Genomic DNA, 22,934 nt, shown 5'->3' with positions numbered 1-22,934 from the left:
GGATTACTCACCGAGCTGTCATACTGGCTTAGCTGATAAGAAACAAATTGGCTATCAATGGATGCCCAGTGTGGGCTAGTATGTTCAGCTTCCCCAGAAGGACTGTATTGTGAAATGTTGCTACTATTCTTCTGCAAAGTATCAAAATCATCCCGGTGTTGTTCCAGCTCTTGCAGCAGCTCCTGTGATACAAATTCAAATATGAACCTCATTGGCCGGCTACAAAATATAACACTATGCAAATCTGATTCTTCATGCTGGTTTTTAACTAGGTTCACACAGCACATTTCCAAATTATTTGCAAATACAGACAAGCATCTGCATACTGCACAACACATAGTATGAACAGATCAGGAGAGCAAAATCCACCACACAATGTTTTTTTCGTTATGCACTTGGCACTAGATGGTTCAAAAGTATCTCCCTCTCAGGGATCTGCCCAGTGGCTACATATTACAGGTCTGCACAGATATAAAAATGTACAAACAATTTCAACTATTTGGTTAAACAGGCAGTATTTTAAGAAGACATCAATTATGAGGATCACCTTGATGGATATGAGATTTGAGGTAAGAGGGACTTCAAACAGAAATGCCTAGCATGTGCATGCCAATTTCAATACTTGAAATAGTTGTACTGCACAGCATGAATACTTCAGCTAACTTTTTGAAAAAGTCAGAGCATTTCTTATCTAAACATGTTGTAGACATTCCATTTCTCAATTTAAATGTTACATACTAATGTTAAAATGTAAACATACTTAAATATAGGAGGTGCCAAGAGCAAAACTCCTGTGGTTTCTTGAGTCTGGAAACTAAGCAGAAGCCAGAGAAGGAAGTTGGTTAAGACTCTTAAGTAAAGTCCTGGGGATGAAAGGTGGAGCTCGGGAGATTTTCAAGAAAAACATACGCAGCAGTTAGTTTAAGAATACTTCTGAAGTTTAACAGCCTGAGGTAATTTTTATAAACACAAGTTTGTATTGTCAAGGTTATGATCGCTGGACTGTTTTTTCATCCAAAAAAAGGCTCACCTGGAGCATACAGCAGTTTTCTACCACTGCCTGATTTTCCTTTGTAGAGTATACTGGTACAATGAAAGGGCATTGTCCCTTACATACACTGGCAAGGCTAGGCATTATCTCAGAACAGCCGGACTTCGACAAAATAAACTACATCACATTTTGTCTACCTGTTTAGAAGACTATAAAGTCTTCTTTGAAACCTAAATAAAATCACACATCATAATCACAGATTTTAATTAAGGTCTGATGCACCCAGTAACGCTCAAGACAGACAGCTCAAAATGCATTTCATTTTGGAAAATTATTTGCTGCTCCATTGAGCCACACTCACCACCACTTTAACAAACTAATGAACATAATTATGTTGTATTTAAAAAAAGCTATTTTTGACAAGAAAATCTCTTAAATTTGGGTGTGCACTAAGCAGTTACCAGCAACAGTAAAGACATAGGCTTGGATTTATTGAATAAATGTAAACAACAGGCATTAAAACTAGCATAAGTTTCAATAATTTTCTGTCTTTCCTTGATTGTGAAAATAAGAGCACAATGATAGACCATTTGCATGCAGCACACCACAGTTTGAAAAGGCATAGAGGAAATGGAATGCAAGATTTTCCAACGGATCTGAAAGGGAGGTGGATGGAGTAAGCTCCCTGGTGACAGTTCGCTTAGTAAGTACTCTACCACCGAAGCACCCTGCCTCGTATCAGAATCCTTGTTGGGAGTCTCCAAAGAGTCATCTCTCACGAAATGGCTAAATGTAAAGTTCTTCCCTTTTAATCCCCAAACTTAGTTCTGAACACACTAGTCTCTTGCAGAAGCATAAATGCTATTTGAAAGAACAAAATGATGAGAATGAAGACATTAAAAAGCTAGATTATAACATTTAAAAAGCATAATTTGGGGAGGAAAGGTCTAGGATGCCATACCTATCTTTCCACTAAACTGAAACAACCACAAAATGTTATGCTTTGTTTTTTATGAAAGAGTATAATAATAATAATAATAATAATAATAATAATAATAAATGAAATTGAAAGAGCGCACGGCTACCTCCAACGAAAGTGTCCCGGCGCTAATATATGGATTTATGAGCTGCTAGAAGGAATATGCTACTAACCAGTATGCATCTGTTCTTGGCATGTAGCGCTGCAGATCTACACACTATGCATAGATCGCCATCTGATGATGGGCCCGGATGTTTGCACTTGTTTTTGTCCTGGAAAGTCTTTGGAAGTCACGAGATAGGTGACTCCTCCTTTGGATCATAGTGCGCATGGGCATTGGCTCCATCCTCAGATTGTTTTTCTCCAGCATGGAAATGATGGAGCTTTGTAAGAAACAGGAAAGATACCCATGTATGCTGCATCTAAATAGGATAAAACAGATAATGGTAGCCAGGGAGGCGGGTGGGCGTGTGTAGATCTGCAGCTCTACATGCCAAGAACAGATGCATACTGGTAAGTAGCATATTCTGTTCGAGGCATATGAGCTGCAGATTACACACTATGCATAGATTGTATAGCAGTATCCCCTCCTAGCGACGACTACCAGTATCTGTTGCAGAAGTTGGAAATAGTGTTTTGAGTACAGCCTGGCCCACACTAGCTTGTTGTTTAGTTTGCACATCTACACAATAGTGTTTTGTGAATGTGTGTGGTGTAGACCATGTAGCTGCTCTGCAGATATCATCTAAGGGAATGCTCCCTAGAAATGCCATTGAAGCCCCTATCTTTCGTGTAGAGTGGGCTTTAGGAGAAACTGATAATGTACGTTTTGCTTTGTGGTAGCAAATTTGTATGCATTTGACAATACACCTAGCTATCCCAGATTTAGATATGGGGTTGCCCTTGTGTGGTGGTGGTGAGAAAGACACGAAAAGTTGTTTGGTCTTACGAAAGGGTTGTGTTCTCTCGATGTAGTAAAGCAATGCTCTTTTGACATCTAAGGTGTGAAGAGCTCTTTCTGCGACTGTTTGTGGCTGCGAAAGAATACGGGCAGCTCCACAGATTGATTGAGGTGGAAGGGAGAAATGACTTTGGGAAGGAATTTAGGATTAGTTCGGAGAACAACCTTATTATGATACATCTGCAGAAAGGGTTCCTGAATGGTTAGTGCTTGTAGTTCGCTAACTCTTCGTAAAGAAGTAATGGCTACTAGGAAAGCAACTTTCCATGTTAAGAATTGTAGCTCACATCTATGTAGAGGTTCAAATGGAGGACCCATTAGTCTTGTGAGAACGATGTTTAAATTCCACACCGGTGAAGGTGGTACTTCTGGGGGGAATTATTCTTTTGAGGCCCTCCATAAAGGCTTTTATGGCAGGTACTCTGAAAAGTGATAGATGTTGTCTATTTCGTAGATATGCTGCTATGGCAGCAAGATGCTAAGTTGCATCTTTGGAGGTGTAGTAAATAGCCGATGATGTGTTGGATAGACACATCTAGGGGATTGGTGTTGTTGTTATGGCAATATATCACAAAACGTTTCCACTTAGCTACATAGCATGCTCTAGTGGTAGGCCGTCTAGCTTCTTTAATGACATTCATACAGTCAGGGGGAAGGTTAAGGTAACGGAATTCTTGGACCTCAGGAGCCAGATCGCAAGGTTGAGCTGAACTGGGTCTGGGTGTCTGACCTCTCCATGGTTCTGGGTTAAGAGGCGTGGAGAGAGGTATAACTTCTGGTGCGGAACTACGGAGAGTTCTAGCAATGTGGTGTAACACGGTTGTCTGGCCCAAGTTGGAGCAATTAGGATGAGAGTTAAGGGATGTTGCTGTAGTTAGCACACCACTAGTGGAATGAGTGGGAGAGGCGGAAAAGCGTACGCAAATCTGTTTGACCAGTTCATCCATATCGCATTGCCTTTGGACAATGGGTGTGGATATCTGGTGGTGAAGGTTGGGCATTTGGCGTGGGCGGCGAAGAGGACTATCTGTGGTTGTCCCCACATTTGAAAAAACGGTTGAAGAACTTGCGGATGAAGTGCCCACTCGTGGATCTGTTGTGTTTGACGGCTCAACAGATCGGCTATGGTGTTTTGGACTCCAGGGACATGTTGGGCTAGGAGAAAAATTTTCTGAGGTATAGCCAACCTCCATATGTTCTGTGCTAGCTGAGAGAGCTGCAGAGAGTGTGTCCCGCCTTGTTTTTGTATGTCGTACATGGCTGTCATGTTGTCTGTGCTGACTAAGACAGTCTTGCCTGATATTTGTTTTTAAAAAGCTTTTAAGGCTAGGAATATGGCTAGTAACTCCAGGTGGTTGATGTGGAGTAACTTTTGTTGAGGGGTCCACCTGCCCTGCATGGTGTGATGTAGTAGGTGAGATCCCCAGCCGGAGAGCGATTTGTCCGTTGTCATAACTATTTGAGGAACCGGCTCTAGGAACGGTCGTCCTTTGGAAAGGTTTTTGGTGTTCCACCACTGCACAGAGCGATGAGTGCGAACGTCTACCAACACCAGAACTGTTAACTGACCTTGAGCCTGGTTCCATTGGCGTGCTAGGCACTCTTGGAGAGGACGCATCTGGAGTCTTGCATGAAGCACTATGAATATGCAAGAGGCCATCATCCCTATGAACACTCAAGCTGGAAGAGAGTGTTGCGGTTGGAATTTGGTGAGAAGAGCCTGCATGCTTGCTATCCTGGCGGGACTGGGATAGGCTAACTCTTTTGAGGTGTCTATTGTGGCACCGAGGTATTGTTGTGTGTGGAACGGTTGCAGATGGGACTTGGTGTGGTTTACTGTGAACCCCAGGTCGTGGAGTAGTTAGATAGTGGCGTGAGTGTGTTGTACACACTAGTTGTATTAGCTGGCTTTCATGAGCCAGTCGTCTAGATATGGGAAGACGTGAATGTGCTGTCTTCTTAGGTGTGCTGCGACCATCGCTAGGCACTTGGCAAACACTTGTGGCGCTGTTGTGACTCCAAATGGGAATACTTTGAATTGATAGTGCTGACCGTCCACTACAAATCTGAGATACTTCCTGTGAGCGGCGTGAATGGGAATGTAGAAATAGGTGTCCTTGAGCGCTAGGGTAGCAAGGAAGTCGCCCTGTGAAAGCTTAGGAAGGACCTGTTGGAGTGTGATCATGTGGAAATGGTCTGAGTGTATGTATAAGTTTAGGGGTCTGAGGTATGAGAAAATACAGGGAGTAAACTCCCTTGTTTTGTTGGTGCAGGGGAACTGGTTCTATTGCACTTTTTTGTAGGAGGGAGATTACCTCCTGCTTTAGCAGTAACAAATGTTCTTGTGACATTGGACGCTGTTTGGGTGGTATGTTTGGGGGGTAGATGTTAGCTCGAGACAGTAACCTGATTGAATTATCTGTTGCACCCACCTGTCTGAGGTGATGTTGGTCCAGACAGGAAGGAATTGTTGGAGTCTTCCCCTGACTGGAGTGGAGTGGTCTGGGGGAAGTGGAGGGAAGTCATTGGGTGGGGGTGGAGGCAGAGCGGGAATTGTTGGTTTTCCCTCTGCCTTTGTTGTTGTTCCCCCTGTAACCACCCCTTTGGTAACCTCTAGTAAAAGTGGATTGGGTGGGAGCCTTGTAAGAAGTGGAGGGGCTATCCGAGGAATAGCCTCTGGGGGTGCTCCTGAAGGATGAGCGATGAAAGGAATGTCTGGGAGCTTGCGACTGCAAGGCTCCCATAGATTTAGATGTGTAAGTATCCTTCATTTTTTCAAGGGATACATCAACATTAGGGCCAAATAGGTGTTGCTCATCGAATGGTTAATTGAGAATGGAACTCTGGACTTCAGGTTTGAAACCTGAAATGCGTAGTCAGGCATGCCTACGCAGAAGGACACTGGTGTTTATTGCCCTTGAGGTGGTATCTGCTACATCTAAGGCACAACGGATGGAGGTGTTAGTAATGGTTTTACCTTCTTGTATGAGTCCATTGGCCCTATTTTTATACCTGTCTGGGAGGTGCTACATTATGGACTCAAGATCATCATACTGTGCCCTGTCATACCTAGCTAACAGCGCTTGAATATTGGCAATGCGCCATATGTTTGCCGCCTGTGACGCCGTTCGTTTGCCAGAGGCGTCCAGGAGTTTAGACTCCTTATCTGGTGGTGGTGCGTCACCTGCTGATTGGGAATTGGCTCTTTTTCGCGCATTGGAGACTACAAGGGAGTCTAGTGGTGCGGGGCCTTTAATGTAGGCTGGATCAGTAGGGGCGGCCTTATACTTTTTTTTCTATCCTAGGGTTGATGACTCAAGCCCTGACCGGGTCTTTAAAGACCTCTGGTGCATGCTTAATGACCTCCTTAAGCATGGGTAAAATTGAGGTGGACTTTGGTGTGGTGTCAAAAGTGTCCATGAGAAAATCTTCCTCCACGGGGTCTGTGTGTAGGTCAACCCTGTGGCACTGGGCAGCTCTGCGGAGGAGCTGGTTAAAGCCGATATTGTCCTCCGGGGGTAAGGCCTGAAGGGTTAGATGTCCTCTTGTGGGATGTAAGGGACATCTGGGATGCTATAATCATCCCAGGGGTCTGGGGAGCCAGTAGGACTAGGGTCCCCTAGTGGTTGATCGTCCGCACCTCCCCCTGCATCATCTGAGGTGTTATCATCATCATCTACTGGAGTAGGGGATGGTGTAGAAGAGCGGTGTGGTGGAGGAGGAGGAAGAGGAGAAGGGATCCTTAATGGAGAGGTAGCAAAATCTCTCTTTTTAGGTGGTGGAGCCGGTGCAGGCGTATCTAGTGGTCGTTTTTTGAAGCTAAACATCAAGTGACCAGTCTTAGGATCCTTTACAAGAGTTTTTTGGGTAGGATCTGGGTAAAACAGTTCTTCTGTGGGAGGCAGATCCTTCGGTGCCGATGGTGTTGATTCCGTAGGCTTTTTCGGTGCCGACTCGGTAGCGGTTCTGGGTTTGGAACCGTGCGGTTTTGCAGTGTCTTAGGCGATGGAACCTGTTGTTTCCTCGGTTCCAAGGTCTTTTTCGGCTTTGAAGCATGGGAGTTGGGGCCCTTCGTAAGCAGTTTTTTGGTCGGCTCAGAGTGTGTTTTCGGTGTCGTGGAGCCAGTTCCAGTCTTCGGCGCCGAGTGCTTTGATGTCGAAGCAGCGGTCGGCGTGGATGAGGAAGAGGACGGCTTCTTTTTCGGTGCCTGTGGATATTTTTCAGCACCGAGGGTAGGCTGACTCGAGCCCGAGTCACCTGAAGGCTTAGTAGGCTTCTTTACCGGGCCCGGAGGCGGGGCATGGGAAGCAGTCTCTCGGTGTGCACCTGGGCCCGAAGGTGTGACCGAAGCCTTTTTAGATGGTGTCGAGGGGGGGGGGGGGGGGGTTGGGGTCGGGGTCGACGTCTGTACTCACGACCCTCTGTGCTGGAGTGATGTCCTCGACGTCGGAGTCATCGGCTTCGGAGGCGCGGACGAGGCCTTCTTCGACCCGCCCCTGCTCTGGCACATCGACGCCCTCTTGGAAGATGGCGTCAGGATCGAAGACGACGAGCGAGCCATGGTTCTTCTAGCTCGTCGGTCCCGAATCGTCTTCTTGGAGCGGAAAGAGGTGCAAGCTGGACAGTCTCTGGCCTCATGCTCCGGTGAGAGGCAGAGGTTGCACACCTCATTCAGATCGGTGTGGGGAAACTTCAACCCACATTGAGGACACTTTTTGAATGGTGTACTTTCCATGAGCCAGATGATAAGGCCCAGGTAGGCCCGAAGGCCTTCATAGACAACCGGAATCGAAGACTTCGAAGTTGTTGAGAGTCGCATGGATTGTTAAAACGCGATCGAGACAATACCGTCGAAAAGGGATGGATTGCGCGTCGAAAGGCAAAACCAGTAACGGTTCCGAACTGGAGCGCGAGAAACACATCCAAGCCCGATGGCGGAAAAAAAACAATCTGAGGATGGAGTCGATGCCCATGCGCACTATGATGCAAAGGAGGAGTCACCTATCTCGTGACTTCCAAAGACTTTCCAGGACAAAAACAAGTGCAAACATCCGGGCCCAACACCAGATGGCGATCTATGCATAGTGTGTAATCTGCAGCTCATATGCCTCGAACACTGGGTTTATGGTTGGCAGAGGTATGCACCCTGGCCATGCAGGAAAGACTATCCTAGTCAGGGTAGGCTAGATACACATCAAAAGATAACCTGTGCTCATCTTCTGGCAGCTTGCCACAGAGCAGTCAGACTTATCTAAAGAGGCAATGTGTAAAGGATTTTTGCAGCACACAACACACACACCCAGTAACACAATATAAACACCACAAAAATACTCCACACAGGTATAGAAAAATAGACGATACTTTTATAAATAAATCAAGACCAAAATGAAAAAAATCAAATAAGTAGAAGTCGATTCATATATTTTTAAAGTATAAAAAGAGTTCTAGCGCTAGAAGCAATAAACACCTACGGGTGTTATCAGGTCGCGCTGGACCGGGGTAAAGTCAACAGTTCAAGCCAACCATGATGGAGCGCAGGCCACAGACAAGAGCCATGCAGGCGGACAGAGTACCTTTATCCTGGTTGCAACAGTGAGATGTGGGGTGCAGGTGAACGATGAGTCGATGACAAGCCCGGAGTCAAGGTGATGGGGCGATTTGTTTCACGCAGTAGTTTTGATGCATTGGTACTGAAGGTGAAGCACCTAGATGTGTTGGTTCCGAAGTGTGATGAACCGGGTTTCTCCGTGTAGTCGATGGGATGCCTCGATTTCTCCACACTGCAGCGGTGGTGATGCACAGTTCCGATGCGTCGAGCTCTCAAGGCGATGCATTTGTTTCAAGAACAATGAGCCGATTCTACTCCCGCAAGAGGGTCGAAGCGCCGGTTCTGCTATCCGCAGAGTGGAGATGCGTCATTTTCTCTGGTGCATGTATCTGTGTCTACTTTCAGTGACCCAGGCACAGGAGCAGGTGTAGAGACTTGGATATCCCAGAAACAGGAGGCAAACCAGGAAGCTCTTGGAGATCAGAGTCCAGCTCTCCACAGCAGGGTCAGAAAGCAGCAGGGCAGCACAGCATAAAGGCAAGCCTTCCAGGTCAGCAGTCCAGCAGTGAGTCAGTTGTTGCTGCAGCACTGCAGTTCTTCTGACAGAGTCCCGTTGTAGGTCCAGAAGTGTCTGAGTTGATGGGGTCAGAGACCCAGTACTTATACCCAGCTGTGCCTTTGATGTGGGGGTGACTTCAAAGAAGGGTCTTTTTAGAGCACAGAAGCCCTTTCTCCCCAGCCTGGCTCCAGACTATCAGTAGAGGGTAATCAGCCCTTTGTGTGGGGACAGGACACTACCTATTCAGGTGCAGGTGTCAGCTCCTCCCTCCCTCCCTTCCGTCCCACAAGAAGGCTGGGTGAAGCCTACAGAAATCAATCTAGTGAATGACATTGCTGTAGACTGTCATTTCGGATACTAAATTGGTTTGCTTTATCTTACAATAAGTTTAGACCGGCCTGGTTCTTGTGACCAATTAGACTGGTTAAAATCATGGTCATTTTCAATTTTAAAATGAGAAGTGCACAGTTTTAGTCTACTGAGAAAAAATGTCTGTAGCACAACCAAGTTCTCTTCTTCAAGGCTCTTGTGTGCAAGCATGACATCTTGTGCAAGGTTGTTGGGAGAGGTGCATCAATATTAAAATACATTTTTCTTATCTGTACATGTACTGTGAACCCACAATGTCTTATGGATGCAAACAGAATCCATACATTTCATGAAGGCAAGAACAGGGACTGTAAGCCATGATTTGGTTTTTAAAGGCACTTTCCTACCTGTTGAGAGCAAGTATAGGAATTAAAAAAAAATTGGAGAATCTTACCCCAGGATCCAAAGATGAGAGAACAGGCCATGAAACCACATGGACAAATAAATTTAATTCTGGAATATCAGATTACAAATTATACCGAGTTTCAATGTCCATCCATGACATAGGATAGACACTTACTCTCCACCAAGATAAGCAGATATTGATGATCAGTTGATAATGTATTGTTTAAATAGCAATAGCAAAGAAAGATGTTAAAAATACAGTAATACAAAATGAAAATTAGTGACCAGACTCCAAGCCCCTTGTTTTTTAGTATAGAGGGCAGTTGTCGGTTCAGCTAGGTCAGCAGTGGGATGTACTCTACAGCCCTGGCAGAAGACCAACTGCCGTAAACAGAAATCTCTGCCAGGCAGCAGGAGCTCTCTGTGCCTTCAGCAGAGCTGATGTTGCAGCCACTCTACTGAAGGTACTGAAACTTAACTGAGAGCGTGCCATGTTTAAAGCACCTGCTTATCAAAGATTTTTCTTCTCCAAAAAAGAACTCCTAAAGTGGGAGACTGATACTGAAAAACAAAATTGAATGTACCTGGCATACTGGGAGTTTTCTGCAAGCATGTGGGGGTCATTTCCTTGGTTTCGTATTCAGTATGGCTAGGTTTTACCTAGCAGCCCCCAGACGAACACGAGGATATCTACCCTAACTTGGACAGTCCAATATGAGAAGGGCCATCGGTCAAAGGTTTCTGCCTGTGGAGTCTGCAAAGGTTCTGCCACTGGTAGCACACCAGTCCCCCCCAACTCTAAATAAAGAGGGTGAATAACAAGCTAGGTGGACAAGATATCCCCTAAATATTTAATATAAATTAGGACTTACATTTTAATGGCAAGTTTAATAGAAGCAATAATACACATTAATTCATCATCTAGTATGCAAGGGAACCAGCCCATGCTGGAATAATGTAAATAAAAACAAGTGCCTAGAGTGAGTGAAAGCTAAATCAACAAAAGCGTAGGGCAACCTGATGTTTTAGCTTTTATAAATTGTTATATGTTCCTGCACTGGAAAGTGCAACTGTGAATGAGTTTGAATGCATTGAGAGAAGGGTCTGATTTCACACTGATCTGCTGCACCCCTTAATCACGTAGTAGTGAAGAAAGCATCCCATTAAACCATTTGCAAAACTTTTCAGTATGAAAAAAAAAAATTCTTTGAGTATAAAGGTTAGGCTTGATCTTGAAATTGTTAGCATTTCATACCCTACCTGCAGTTTTTGATCGTCCTCTACTTCATTTGTGTCAGGCATCCGATGTTCAGTTTCATTCAGCCAGTTCAGCAGGCTGTCCTCTTCCTGTTTGTACTGAGTGAACATGGGGGACAGCTCCACCACCTGTCGCTTCTGAAAGTATTTAAATTCCTGCAAACAATAAAAAACACTAATCATGCAATTGTCAACGATCTTGATGAGTTTATCACAACACCTAAAGAACAACTAATAATTTGCAAAAAGCAGCTACTGAACATAAGTCAGAAATGGAAAAACTATTTTTGCCTTCACCTCCTAACCATAATCTAGAATGCACTAATGAGCTTCTTTATGCAACCCGGGGTTCTTTATACTACGAGGGCACATTTCACAGAGGCTTATCCATCAACAGAAATTAATTATACATGATTATTAACGGATGATTCACAGAGAATTGTCTGCAAGTATATTTTCCTTTTCCTAGTCTTATAAGTGACTTGTGAATTTGCTGGAGTAGGATCTGTTTTTTCCAAGGAGCAGATGTTTGGGATTGTTTTTTGCATGTGTACACATTACTTACTCCTGGAAATAGCTAAGCTTAGAGTAAAACACAACTACTTGGAGAAAAGTCTGGTGAAACAGGCCCTGAATGAAGATCATGCTACAGTAGAATAAAAATCAAAAAGTGTCAAAAGCAAGCCCGTCTGGGCCTTGATAGAGCACAGGACAGAAAAGCTGTCATCTTTTCACCAGAAGTCATGCATGCTGGCCATGAGTACTTATTGCTGTAAACAACTACTGCAGCTTCAGTCATTAGCTAGCAATCATTCTCACTTCACTCTTAGCTAGCTACATCTGCTGGACATTTCTAATCCCTCGCTATGGATACAGTTTCATACACTCCCTTTTAGGGGCAATAAGAAATTGAGTGAGGGAGGCGAGTACAAAATACTTGGAACACATGGATGATCCCTTAAAATATGAAATAACATATCTCAGTCATCCTTTACAGGTGTGATATTTGTGCTTCCTCCGTCATTAAAAACCAGCAACCTAACTTTCTAGACTCTTCTGAGCCCCCGTACAGCCACTGGTGAAAGAGGGTTAACTTGAAAACCTCAAGCTGTTCCCCAAGTCCCACAATCCTGCACCTTTGCGCCAGATAATTGTGAATTGGCATGTTGGGTTGCTTTTATCCAAAATTTGCTTCACCATGGCGCTCTAGATGATTTATCGAGTGTAGCATACAAGTACTTTCTAATTCGTAATAATTTGCTTATTACAACCAGCTGAGAACTGACTTCATAGCGATTTGACCTCTCTAGAATCATGGGTGCTCTAATTAACCTCTAATTAAAGTGCAATTTCCATGTATACTTTTCCCTGTCAGGTAGCATCTAACAGAAAGTGTAGTGAGAAGGCTCTGTATGGATGCTTTGGATCTTGTGTTCTTCTAATGTACAACGCCAAAAGAAGGGAGCTACCAGAGAAATGTCAACCCACGTAATCAACTGTATCAAGTCCGTCCATGTATCTATGGAAAACAAACAGGCAATCCAACCCCGAATACATTCTGTGCACCAGGAAAGTATGAGTACACTTTTTCTGTGGCGTACTCTTCCACCCACAAGCCCTCTAAATCCAAATCATACAGAACCCCCAGGGGCGTATCTACCAAGTGTGTCAGCTAATCTATCATTGAAGTCTCAACAACCAAACCCCCAAAAAAACAAAGTTGACATGAGTTTCACGAAAGCAGGATAAAAACCAACATCATTTGAATAAGGTATATAAACACTCAGCTGCATCAGTACTATCCAGCCCCGCTTACCTACTAGAAGCATGTGTAAGAACATTCAGTGCACTCAAGAGTGCAAAAGTGATAACAGGGCCGCAAGCGCCAACCAATGGAGTGTATAATGAAAGAAGACTGATAATATAGGCCAACCTTTTTTCATACTTTAAAGCTTCCAGCTCCTTCTATAAATCATCTCTTCATGCCTATAAGAAACATCATAAACTGGCCTGGATAAAACTCTGACAAAACAGAGAATGTAACTTGTATGTAAAGGTGATAACCCCTCAGGCCGTCCAGTCGTTAAATCTGACAGTGAACTGAGCTTCACCGAGCAAGTGTCATCTTTGATGCTGGCCTGCTCTTTTTATCTATACAAGCTTTGTGAAGTGATGCCATTCCTCTCTTAAAAGAGTGCACACCTAATGGTCTTGCTACCATATGTTCTCATCTTAACCAATACATTGCCCTGTGTTTAAGATTTCATAGATCTTTGCTATAACGCTAACAGGTCATCCAAATTAACCCTGTGAGATGTATGGTTGCTCCCCCACCCACCCAAACACAGCTATACTGAACCACTACAAATGACACCTTATTGGTTTTCTACTTAGGTGAGAGCTGGTTTCAAAGCTCAGTACAGTCCTTAAGTACATCTTTCAAAATGCTCATTACTTTCACAGGGGAGGTATTCTTCTATGAGATCAGTATAACCTTCTGGACATTTTCTCCTGAAACTTCCTTGCTTTGAAAACTTTAAGTTAAATGGCAGAACCTTCTCAGTCCTTGCTTTCACTCTCTGGAACGCCCTGTCATCCTTCCTTAGACACATTGCAGCCCCAAGGTAACGGTCTTCTCCTCATATCTCTACGATACCAAAATGGGTTTACACTTATTCAGTAACCACCTAATAATGTAACGCATATTGATCAATTCAAGACTTGAGTATGCAGCCCCCTCTATGTTTCCCGTTGCTGGCATTTCTTAGATATATTTGAAAACAAAACATTGCTTCTAAGGGAAAAGTGGAGTCAAACGTTCCTAACAGAGGTAAGATAAATGTCACAGGTTCTCTTCCCTGTGCACGAGTGTCAAATAAAACACTCCAAGTCATTCAATTATCATTTGTCAACTAGGGTGCTTCAATTTTTAGATTTTTCAAACCATGACTCAATATTTTACAATATGGAAACTTGCGAAAGAATGTTCTAGTTTCGCTACAACTAGGTTCGCTGCTCCATTAAGTTTGGTTTCCGGTGTGGCCTACTGATTTTATTCACGTGCTTATTCGCACTCTAGTGATTTACGGGTCCAGACCACTGCATTAAATTGGTGTTAGACGCTAAGGTTAATGGGTGCTAGCCCCTCCTTGCGCGCCACTATTTATGCTGTCTGTAGCTAACTGATGAACCTCAAGATGAGAAGAACTGATATGTGATAAAGTCTTTTTTAGTGAATCCGCCAATTAAGTTCAATATTTTGAACTTTTCTTGGACCTACTTACTAATAAAAAACACACACATCAATTCCATCTACAATTACCATCATCCAGACCTGCCAGGCTTTGAAAAGGGCTTCTGGTGCTATACTCTGATGTGCATATTTAAGGAAAAAACATGTATTTTCTGATGTACTTCAAGAGCTTGTTAGAGCTTTGTTTTAACCAGGTGCATTTTGGGATCAAATCAGTGAGCAGGCTGCAGATGGTACGCATCAATTTGGAAGCCACTACATTGCCATTATTTTTATTTTGGCTCAATTTCTCACTGTTTGTAAAATTCTTCCTTCATTGTCACTGCTTCCCCCAGCTCAGTAAATAAAAAATTCAAATGGAGGAGGGCTTTTAGGAGCTAGATTCTTATGAAAACAAAAGTAAAAGGGCAGTAAACTATGAGGAAGAAAACATCACAGTGAACATTGATAAAGTAGTGTCTTCAACTGAAGACAACCGCTTTTATAAACAAAAACATTTAAATGGTGACAAAATATAACATACAGAATGGGCACGAGGCTGAAAAAACATTTTGCAATCTATGAAAAAAACACCCAAAACAATAGGCAGCATTGCCATTCCAAGGCCAACTGTGGTCATTGAATTGATAATGATTAACCAATCTTCCATACAATAAGATATAGGATGAGGTATTAACTTCTAATGATGGAATCATGCTTCGATATTTAGAAGCAATTACATACAAAAAGTCATATCTGATATCAATAAACTATAGACTTTAGATTTCTAAAGGTAAAATGCATGAAGTCAATAGCTTTTCTGTGTTCTCACTTGGAATACCTATAGGTCTTGTACTCTGCCTGTCCCAATCTGCTGATGGGGTTATCAAATCAATAACACAAAGCATATACAAATAATGAAGGTAGAGGATAGCAAATGTATGGACAGTGGTTTAGTCTCAAAACATCGAACCTGAGGTACCCAAAAGGCAGAGAAGCATTATATAAATACTAACAGAAAAACGTCCCATGAAGATGCAAACTACCCATTTTGACTCTAGCCAGTCAACACATATGGCATGTGATATGTATCCATAACTATATTTTTATCCATAAACCATTTACCAAATACACACATTATGTGAACACCATTGATTCTCCTTCAATCTGACCTTTAGATTATTGTATCTTGTCTGCAGCAGCAGGAGCTGCAGTCGTATTCTCTCTCTCTTGTTGTCCTCTATCGATTGCTGGAGCAGCTGCTCCCCCCTCCGCAGCGCCTCCTCGATCTGGGCCCTTTCCATATTAATCTAAATAAAAATTGGAGGATGGCATTGTTAGGAAATGAGCCTCTGTGAAAGAGCAGGTGTCAGAAATGGCCTTTATGTGATCTTTTTGCAACTACTGACATGCCATTCAAGAGATCGAGGCTTCACATAAATAAAATTATTGTTTAATCAGTAGTTATGATATTTTGTGTTTTTGGTACTTGTACAGCACACATCTGCAACTAGAATGTCTTTATAATGCTCTAGTCTTAAGAGGATGCACTTTTTCCATGTGGTTTCTAGATTTCCACCCAGACCACTGTCTAGATACACTGTTGTAATGTTAAGGGCAGGTTTAACTAAATCCCTATAGCCAAGCTCTTTTTTAGTAATTTGGGCCTCGTGGTGGCAAAAGGGGATGTGGCTAAGAATTGAGGAGCCAATCCTCTGGGAATGGAAAATAGGGTAGGGCCTATACATGGCGGTGGGAAATGTTACTTATAAAGCCAGAGGGTGCCTGAAGAGGTTCCATAAAGTATGGAGTCCATTGATGAACCATTACGGTATAGAAATGAGATAAATCGAGGAAAGACCCCATTTGGCATGCTCCTAACAATGTAGGATAGAAGACTATGTAGCATGCTATGCACCTCAACAGACGCCCAATTGCTGAAAACAAATTGATAATGCACTATACTATTGGAAACTTTGAACAAATGTACTTCCACCCCAATGTTGTTGTGGTTGCTGGTGTGTAGTTGAGCACCGTGTATTGTTTGCAGAAAAATCAAATAAAAAAATATGTTTACAAAAAAATGTGGAACTTGCAGGATGTGAGTGCAGCTGCGTTCATGAAGATACAATTGAAAACAGGCCCTGGAATATGGGTTTCTTCTAATACAGGTGGTATTGGTTGTAACTGGCTTTGCTTTTTCTTATAAATGTGTATTGTGCACAGCTGTGTTGTCCCAGTACTAGTCAGCTGAGGTTGACTTTTTTAAAAGGTACTACTGGATTAATTAGGAGTGGTTATTGTCTGCATGCACAGTGCAGCATACTGGCACACATGAGCACAAATAGTTTATCCATGCAGTACGAATGACACTGAACTCTGTTGTGGACGGGAAACAGCAAATACAGGTACAGCTGAACAATGTGTTGCCTTTGCAACACGGGCAGAATAACGAATACATCTGAACCACGCAATACATTTACAACGCAAGTCGTTACAACAACATGCGTTAGGTCTAGCGGCGTTGGACTTTAAAGTCCAATGCTTTCCCTACTGTTACGGTAACTGGAGTTAAAATAAAGTCCAGCACCCCCCTAAGGCAAGTCGTAGTAATGACTTGCATTGTAAATGGAATGCGTGATTCAGACGCATTTGTTGTTCGGCCCGCGTTGTTAAGGAATGCCTGGAAAATGCATGGTTGTGTCATACAACCATTGTGGACAAGAGTCCTATTACGTCTGTGCATCTCTATTGCTATATGCAATCTTATAATTTAATCTGGACTGAGTATTCTTCCTTTTAACATCTCTACTAAAGTGACTGAATGTCTTTCTTGTGCCTGTGAAAAACATGCTGAGGAAACTGAGGTGCACTTATCCTTCTTTGCCCACCATGCCACAATGTGAGTCAATATTGACTAGCAAAACTATTTACAAAAAGTGTCAAGTTCAATAAGCTTAGGACTACAGCTATACTATGTATGAAATAGTTGAAAACACAATACTAACCCAATTAGCTGCATATGGAGGACCTGACTGTCATAAGTGAAGCTGGCAGGCCAATTTGGCCTGTTTTATATTGGTTCTTGCATTCGCTTATGCTATGATTCCCCTAGACTTACATTCTGTGAATATGCTAAAGTCTTTGATGCTGAGTGAAGTTTCTGTTACAATTTAAAATTGGACTTTAATGTGTTAAATGCTTTCCAGAGTAATATACTAAAGAAAAACTAGTCACATCTTTTACTGAAAGCGCTCGGATACCCTATGGGGTCAAGTTTGCGCTATACAAAACACTGAATACATAAATAAATACTCCTAAGTGACTAAAGAGAAAGAGGGGTTGAATGTAGCCTTTTTATGCATCTTGTAGTTTTCTTTTTCTGGTCTAGTAAAAGCAACATAGAGCAATCGTAGTATACTTTGTTTTCTTCCTTAAAATACACATCTGTTTAACTTTCACCTATTTAAATCAGCACTTATCTGTTGGTAGTGACATACTGGTTGTTGGGTGTTGCTCACAACTGTTGTTGACTAGTTACTGTTGTTTCTTTCTGCACTTTTGCTTTATTTTTGAGTCGAGCATCACAGCATTGTTTACATATATTTTAGTACAGGGGCAGCCTCCGCTAATAGGCAGGAACACACTGAAGCTTACAAAATGGATTTGACATGGTATGAAGGTCCATGCTTCACTCCATAAAATACTCATTTGTATTCCATTGATGATATGCTGTTCTTCTAGAAAATTATTTTGTAGACTACGATCCTCATGTTTTTATATTTGTTATAGAATTATTGTCTTTTTACATATGTTTAATTTGGGAAGTGTTCCTATTTAATAATGAAGTACTATGAGGTGTGTGTAGAGCTCTGAATATAAATATAAGCAATGAGAAGCTGCAAATAAATTACGGGTTTGCATAAAAAGCTGACTAAATAATAGATGACGCTCATGCTAAGTGTCAAAGTCGCACAGACAGGACAGAATTTTTAACCCAGCACTATTCATACCACATCAGGAAGAAACATTGCTTTCAAAGTCAACAAGCCAAACACACTTTTTTAACTGCTAACCTTTTCATCCTCATCATTTGACTTTAGATGTTTATCCACAACCTTTAGCATATTCTGCAAATCTGATTCAAATGCGTCAAGATCCTCCTGATGAATTTCACTGTCTTGTGTGTCTTGCAGAGAAGTAGTGTTTTTGAGCGGCTCGTGACTAACCAGCGCCTGCAACATGAAAACAAACACAAGGATAACATTAAAGCGGCCTGTTTCCAGTATTCCCTTAACTAAGCTACTGGAATTCTAGGGCAGTAGGGAATAGTGGAAGATTACGAGGTGTACCCTAACAAACAAGAAATTATAATGGTAAATGGAAATACCACACCCTATTTCCTCGAAACTATCCTTTTTTCCCCCAAACACCCAAGTTTCATGGATTTACCCAGGATTTCCAAATCCCTATGAGTCCAGCAAGTTCGGCTAAAGGTCCCATCAGAATTACCACAGGACTGGTCGGTTCTAACTTCTTTTGTACTCCCATTCAGTGTTTCAAACAAACCAGAAAAGCATCCTCCAAATTGGGTACATTTCACATGAATGAAGCACTGGGAAGTCAAGTGGACAGACTAAACTAACTAACGGGTAACGGATTAAGTTCATTAATGTATTTATTTATTTTAAATTTGTATTTGTCAAGACACTGCCAAATTCAGTGTCAGTGATCTTTACAAGTGGAACAACAATGAAGATTGATATCTTCTTACAGTAAAAAAAGGAAGAACACTGACAAAGTAGGAGTTACAATAAACTAAGAGTTACAATAGACTCGGTCAACCAGAGGAAACACTCAGAAATATCAGAAGTATAGAAAAGAAAGAAAGGCACAACAGAAACGATACATTGTCGAAGTAAATGTTGGTGTCTGGAATTGGCAATTTGAGGTATTGGCATATTCAAGTGCATTTGAAGTTGGCTCACAACCACTACACAAGCGAGGCCATGTCTTGATACCATAAATAGTGTGGGTATTGCCATTGTCTAGGTCCTTGGATGATTAAGCATAATCAATGTTGCATTATCCCAAATGTTTAGGTATTGCTGGTAAGGTCAGTAGAAGAGTGAGGCCTTGACATGTTCACAGGGAACCAAAGACTATATGAATAGGATCAATTATGAAATCACACTGAAAAAGGAGTTCCCCTACATAGTGGCTTTACTAATATATGTTGTTTCTCAAAACCAATGTGCATATGTCAGAAAATGTAACAACTTTTGTCGCTCCTTCCAGTCTTAACCCTACAAAAGAATAGAGTGACGCATTTAGTTTTTTTTTCTTTTGAAGGAAGTCCTGTTTCCATGTGAAAAAGTACAAGTTACTTACTTTTGGTAACGTTCTTTCTGATGGAAACTCTAAGTGCAGATTCCTCACTTCCCCAATATCCCCCACGTGCCAGAGAATTTTGTAGCAGTGCTCTTACGTGCCAACATGCGATACCAAGGTAAGTAACTTTTTCTTCTGATGAATACTTCAAACCTCACATTCCTCACCTTACAATGGACACCAAAGCAGTACCTCTCCAAGGTAGAGAGAGGGTCTGTAGAGTGGACTTGCACCAAAACTTCTTGCAGAACAGAGAGGATGAAGTGTCCTTCCTACCTGTCAAGTCATAAGTGTATTGTGCACTGATGACCACATTGCAGCCTGGCAAATATCAAGGACAGGCAACCGTCTTGCCAAAGCAGTAGTGGTGGGTTTGTTCCTCGGGCCTTCAGCGGGCTGCCTCTTCACAATTGCACAGCATTTCTAAATGCAGAGGATGGTCCACCGCAAAAGGGTCCCTTCTGCACCGCCTTCCCTTTCTTTAATCCAGAAAATACCACCAAAAGCTGATTGTCCGCTTGCAGGCTCTTGTCACAATCAGTGCAGAATCTTAAAGCCCTCTTGGGGTCCAAACGATGAAGCCTCTAATCCTCTTTTGATGGGTGATGAGCAAAAAACACTGGTACAGCAAACGACTGCCTAATGTGAAAGGGAGTCACAACTTTCTGTAAGATGAAAAGGTGGTGGTGTAGGGTAGTTGCACTGAAATTGCATGCAGTTCAATCACATGACGAGTTGAGGGAATCACAATGAGGAAGATAGTCTTTAACGTCAAGAGACTCAGCAAGCGACTATGCATACTCTTTTAAAGTGTAAATATGAGGAATATCCAGACCAGCTTAAAGTTCCACTGTGGCATCACAAACAGTTTGGGAGGGAATGCGTCACAAACCTCTAATAATAATCATCAAAACAGGTGAATTAAACAGAGGCAGTGGTCCAGCACAGGTGGAAAGGGCAGATAAATGTTATGTTATGTGAATTTGCAAAGAGCATTATCACCCACTAGGGGATCATGGCGCTGAGCAGTTGTGAGTGCCTAGCCCTTTCTATGGTAGGCTGGTTAATTGAAAAGCCAGGTATTCAGCTTCTTGCAGAATTCATGAAGAGAGGAGGAGGCTCTGATGCAGAGTGGGAGGTCATTCCACGATTTAGGAGCGATGTAAGAGAAGGCCTGTGCTCTAGATATGGTTCTGTATATGCATGAGATGTATGCAAGGAGTCCTGCGGAGCGCAAGTTTAGGGGGGAAGTAGATGCGATTGTTAAGGTAGGTGGGGCCCGGGTTGTGTAGTGCCGTGAATTTATATGTGAGACAAATAACCATTTACAGTGGTCACTGCAAGGCCTTGCAGAGCTATTGACTAACTAAACTAAAGAATCTCTGACAGCTTCGCCTTTAAGGGTTGTGTCCTGGGTGCCACACCACATGACAAACTTGTACAAGAACAGATGGATTTTGTTGAAGAGAGTTTGGTGCCAAGGATGCTATCCACCACATCAGGTGCCTAATCGAACATATTCAATTGCCGCTATTCAATCTCCACATGTGGTGGTGTAAGTTGCAAAGATACGCATGGAGGACCTTGTCCTGCTGCTGAGACAGGAGGTCCTGCCAAAGTTGTAGCCTGATTGGAGGCCAGATGCCAATTTTAAGAGTTCCAAGTACTGCACTCTTCTTGCCCAATCTGGGACCCATAGGATGAGGAGCCCGGTTTTCCTTGATCCTCTTCAGTACTTTGTGAAGGAGAGGTAGTGGTAGGAAGGTGTACTGTAGTCCTTTGTTCCATTCCAGCTGGAATCCATCTTCTAACTAGTGTTGTGATGATGAAATCTAGCCAGGGCTGTCTGAACTGCTCCAATATGACCTGTGCCATCTTTGGATGTGGACACCAATTTTGATCTGCCTGATATCTCCCCCAGTTCTTCAGCTATGGCAATCAGGGAACCGGCCAGGTGATTGGCGAGTGGATTTAGTATGAACATTTTTACAGCACGTATGGCTTTACTATGTATGCCTTTACCACAAACATTTTGTAGTATAGTCATGGTTGTTAAAGACATATGTGTGGTAAAAATTAACACAAGCACACACAATCACTCACAGCTGGACCCACACCACCATGCTGCCGTTACTTAACATTGTTGGGCTTCAACATTACTTATTTATTTTCTTCTCCTTGGTCATCGACTCCCCACGCCTCCAATTTCACTTTCTCTTGGCCTGCTGTCCTGGTGTTTCTAGCTCTTTCTTGCACTCCTCCCCTGCCGTATGTGGTCTTGCTTCTCCCCTCCACTCTCCTTCTGCCATTGTCTCTGGTCTGCTCCATCTCTCCCACCCTACTTCAGTCCATCGTCTAGCTTGGTATTACCGGGGGCAAGATTTGTATGCACTTTAGGAGCACCACGCTGGGAGGAAGATAGTTTGCTGGTGGAGCAGACTGGTTGAAGCGTGATGAGGCACACCTCAAGTACCTTACTTGCAGGCATGAGTACTTTGTCACACATCTGAATCTGTTTCAGGGGAATGTTAGGTTTATAGTACGAATTGATGTGAGGAAGTGCTTTGGTCTTGTGATCGTGTTTCTGACTATGAGCAGCACTATAATTTTCCTGTCACCATTACTATCTCTGCAATCTATGACAAATATTAATTCCCAGCTCATCGAGAAGCTTCTGTGAGTGCAGAAAGTGCTTATACAAGCAGTGTGAGGTAAAAGTACTAGTTTACCTACAAAACGCCATCATGGATAAACACTGAAGAGCAGAGGGAAGGAGCTCACCGGGATTAGCAGTATTTTACAACATGATCTCCTCACACGGAGTCTATTCACGCGCCGGTCATTGTTTCTGGTACTCAGGAGGAGCACAGCTTGCAGTATTGTTCTGCGGAAAGTGAAAAGACACTGCTCTCTCACCTGGTGTAATGAAAACTGGAAACAGCAGGCAAACTAACTACAGGAAACAGCCATTACAAAGAACATGCCTTTACCACGTATGCCCGATTTAATTGTAAAGGCATGGGTGGTAAAGGCATTTTCATGGTAAAGGATTCGTGGTTAATGGACATTCGTAGTAAAGTCATGTTTGCTGTAAAGCGTTTGTGGTAATGGTCATGCTTGGTTATGACGCATTATAATGGCTGTTTCCCATGTGGAGCTGGCTCTCCACTGCAGGCCAAATGCCTCTGATCACCAGCTCCAGCAAGGGGAGCACAGCAAACTAAAAAAGATCCTGGCCTACCTTGAATGTAGGTAACACCTGCGGGGCTGCAGGATGGGTATATACTAAATGAACGTCCTGC

General features: G+C 42.8%; 1 protein-coding gene across 4 annotated transcripts in view; it reads right to left on the bottom strand.

Moving 5' to 3' along the window:
• UTRN (utrophin) overlaps nt 1-22,934 on the bottom strand; it is a 1,396,454-nt gene that overhangs the window by 853,815 nt on the left and 519,705 nt on the right. For all 4 annotated transcript variants that reach the window (XM_085612275.1, XM_085612279.1, XM_085612276.1 and 1 more), the window contains 4 exons: nt 18,318-18,476; nt 15,414-15,551; nt 11,013-11,165; nt 12-182 (listed from right to left, as the gene is read on the bottom strand). In XM_085612275.1, coding sequence (XP_085468401.1) covers nt 12-182; nt 11,013-11,165; nt 15,414-15,551; nt 18,318-18,476 — 621 coding nt within the window. The remainder of the gene's footprint in view (nt 1-11; nt 183-11,012; nt 11,166-15,413; nt 15,552-18,317; nt 18,477-22,934) is intronic.

This window comes from Triturus cristatus, chromosome 6 (assembly GCF_964204655.1).
Source record: "Triturus cristatus chromosome 6, aTriCri1.1, whole genome shotgun sequence".
NCBI classification, from domain to species: Eukaryota; Metazoa; Chordata; class Amphibia; order Caudata; family Salamandridae; genus Triturus; species Triturus cristatus.
The sequence above is the reverse complement of the archived record's forward strand: the minus strand, read 5'-3'. Positions and strand labels throughout refer to the sequence as shown.